This window comes from Priapulus caudatus, unplaced genomic scaffold (genome assembly GCF_000485595.1).
Source record: "Priapulus caudatus unplaced genomic scaffold, Priapulus_caudatus-5.0.1 Scaffold3133, whole genome shotgun sequence".
Classification (NCBI taxonomy): domain Eukaryota; kingdom Metazoa; phylum Priapulida; class Priapulimorpha; order Priapulimorphida; family Priapulidae; genus Priapulus; species Priapulus caudatus.
In genome coordinates this window covers 1-345 of record NW_014580194.1, presented here as the reverse complement: position 1 = coordinate 345, position 345 = coordinate 1, and the positions used below count along the sequence as shown (strand labels likewise).

General features: G+C 53.9%; 1 protein-coding gene across 2 annotated transcripts in view; it reads right to left on the bottom strand.

Moving 5' to 3' along the window:
* Positions 1 to 237, bottom strand: part of LOC106819303 (arginyl-tRNA--protein transferase 1-like) — an 8561-nt gene extending 8324 nt beyond the window's left edge. For both annotated transcript variants that reach the window (XM_014823949.1, XM_014823948.1), the window contains exon 1: positions 152 to 237. In XM_014823949.1, coding sequence (XP_014679435.1) covers positions 152 to 181 — 30 coding nt within the window. In that variant the 5' untranslated portion in view covers positions 182 to 237. The remainder of the gene's footprint in view (positions 1 to 151) is intronic.
* Between the last annotated feature and the right edge of the window lie 108 nt (positions 238 to 345).

Below are 345 nucleotides of genomic sequence, written 5' to 3'. Positions count from 1 at the left end.
TCTAGCTAGCGTGTGCTTACCTCTAGTGTGCGCTTACCTCTAGCGTGCGCTTACCTCTAGCGTGCGCTTACCTCTAGCTAGTGTGTGCTTACCTCTAGCTAGCGTGTGCTTACCTCTAGCTAGCGTGCGCTTACCTCTAGCGTGCGCTTACCTCTAGCGTGTGCGCGGGCGGGTCGGCCATCGGGGCGTTGATATAGGCCTCTATGGTTTTCTGCTGCGGTCGCCGCGTAGACAGCTGCACCTGCACAATGGTGAAAGAACATGTATCCTCCTCTGTCTCGTCTCGTCTCTCTTGCTTTTTGTCTATCTCTATCTGCTATCCATCTCTCTCTCTTTCTCTCTCTC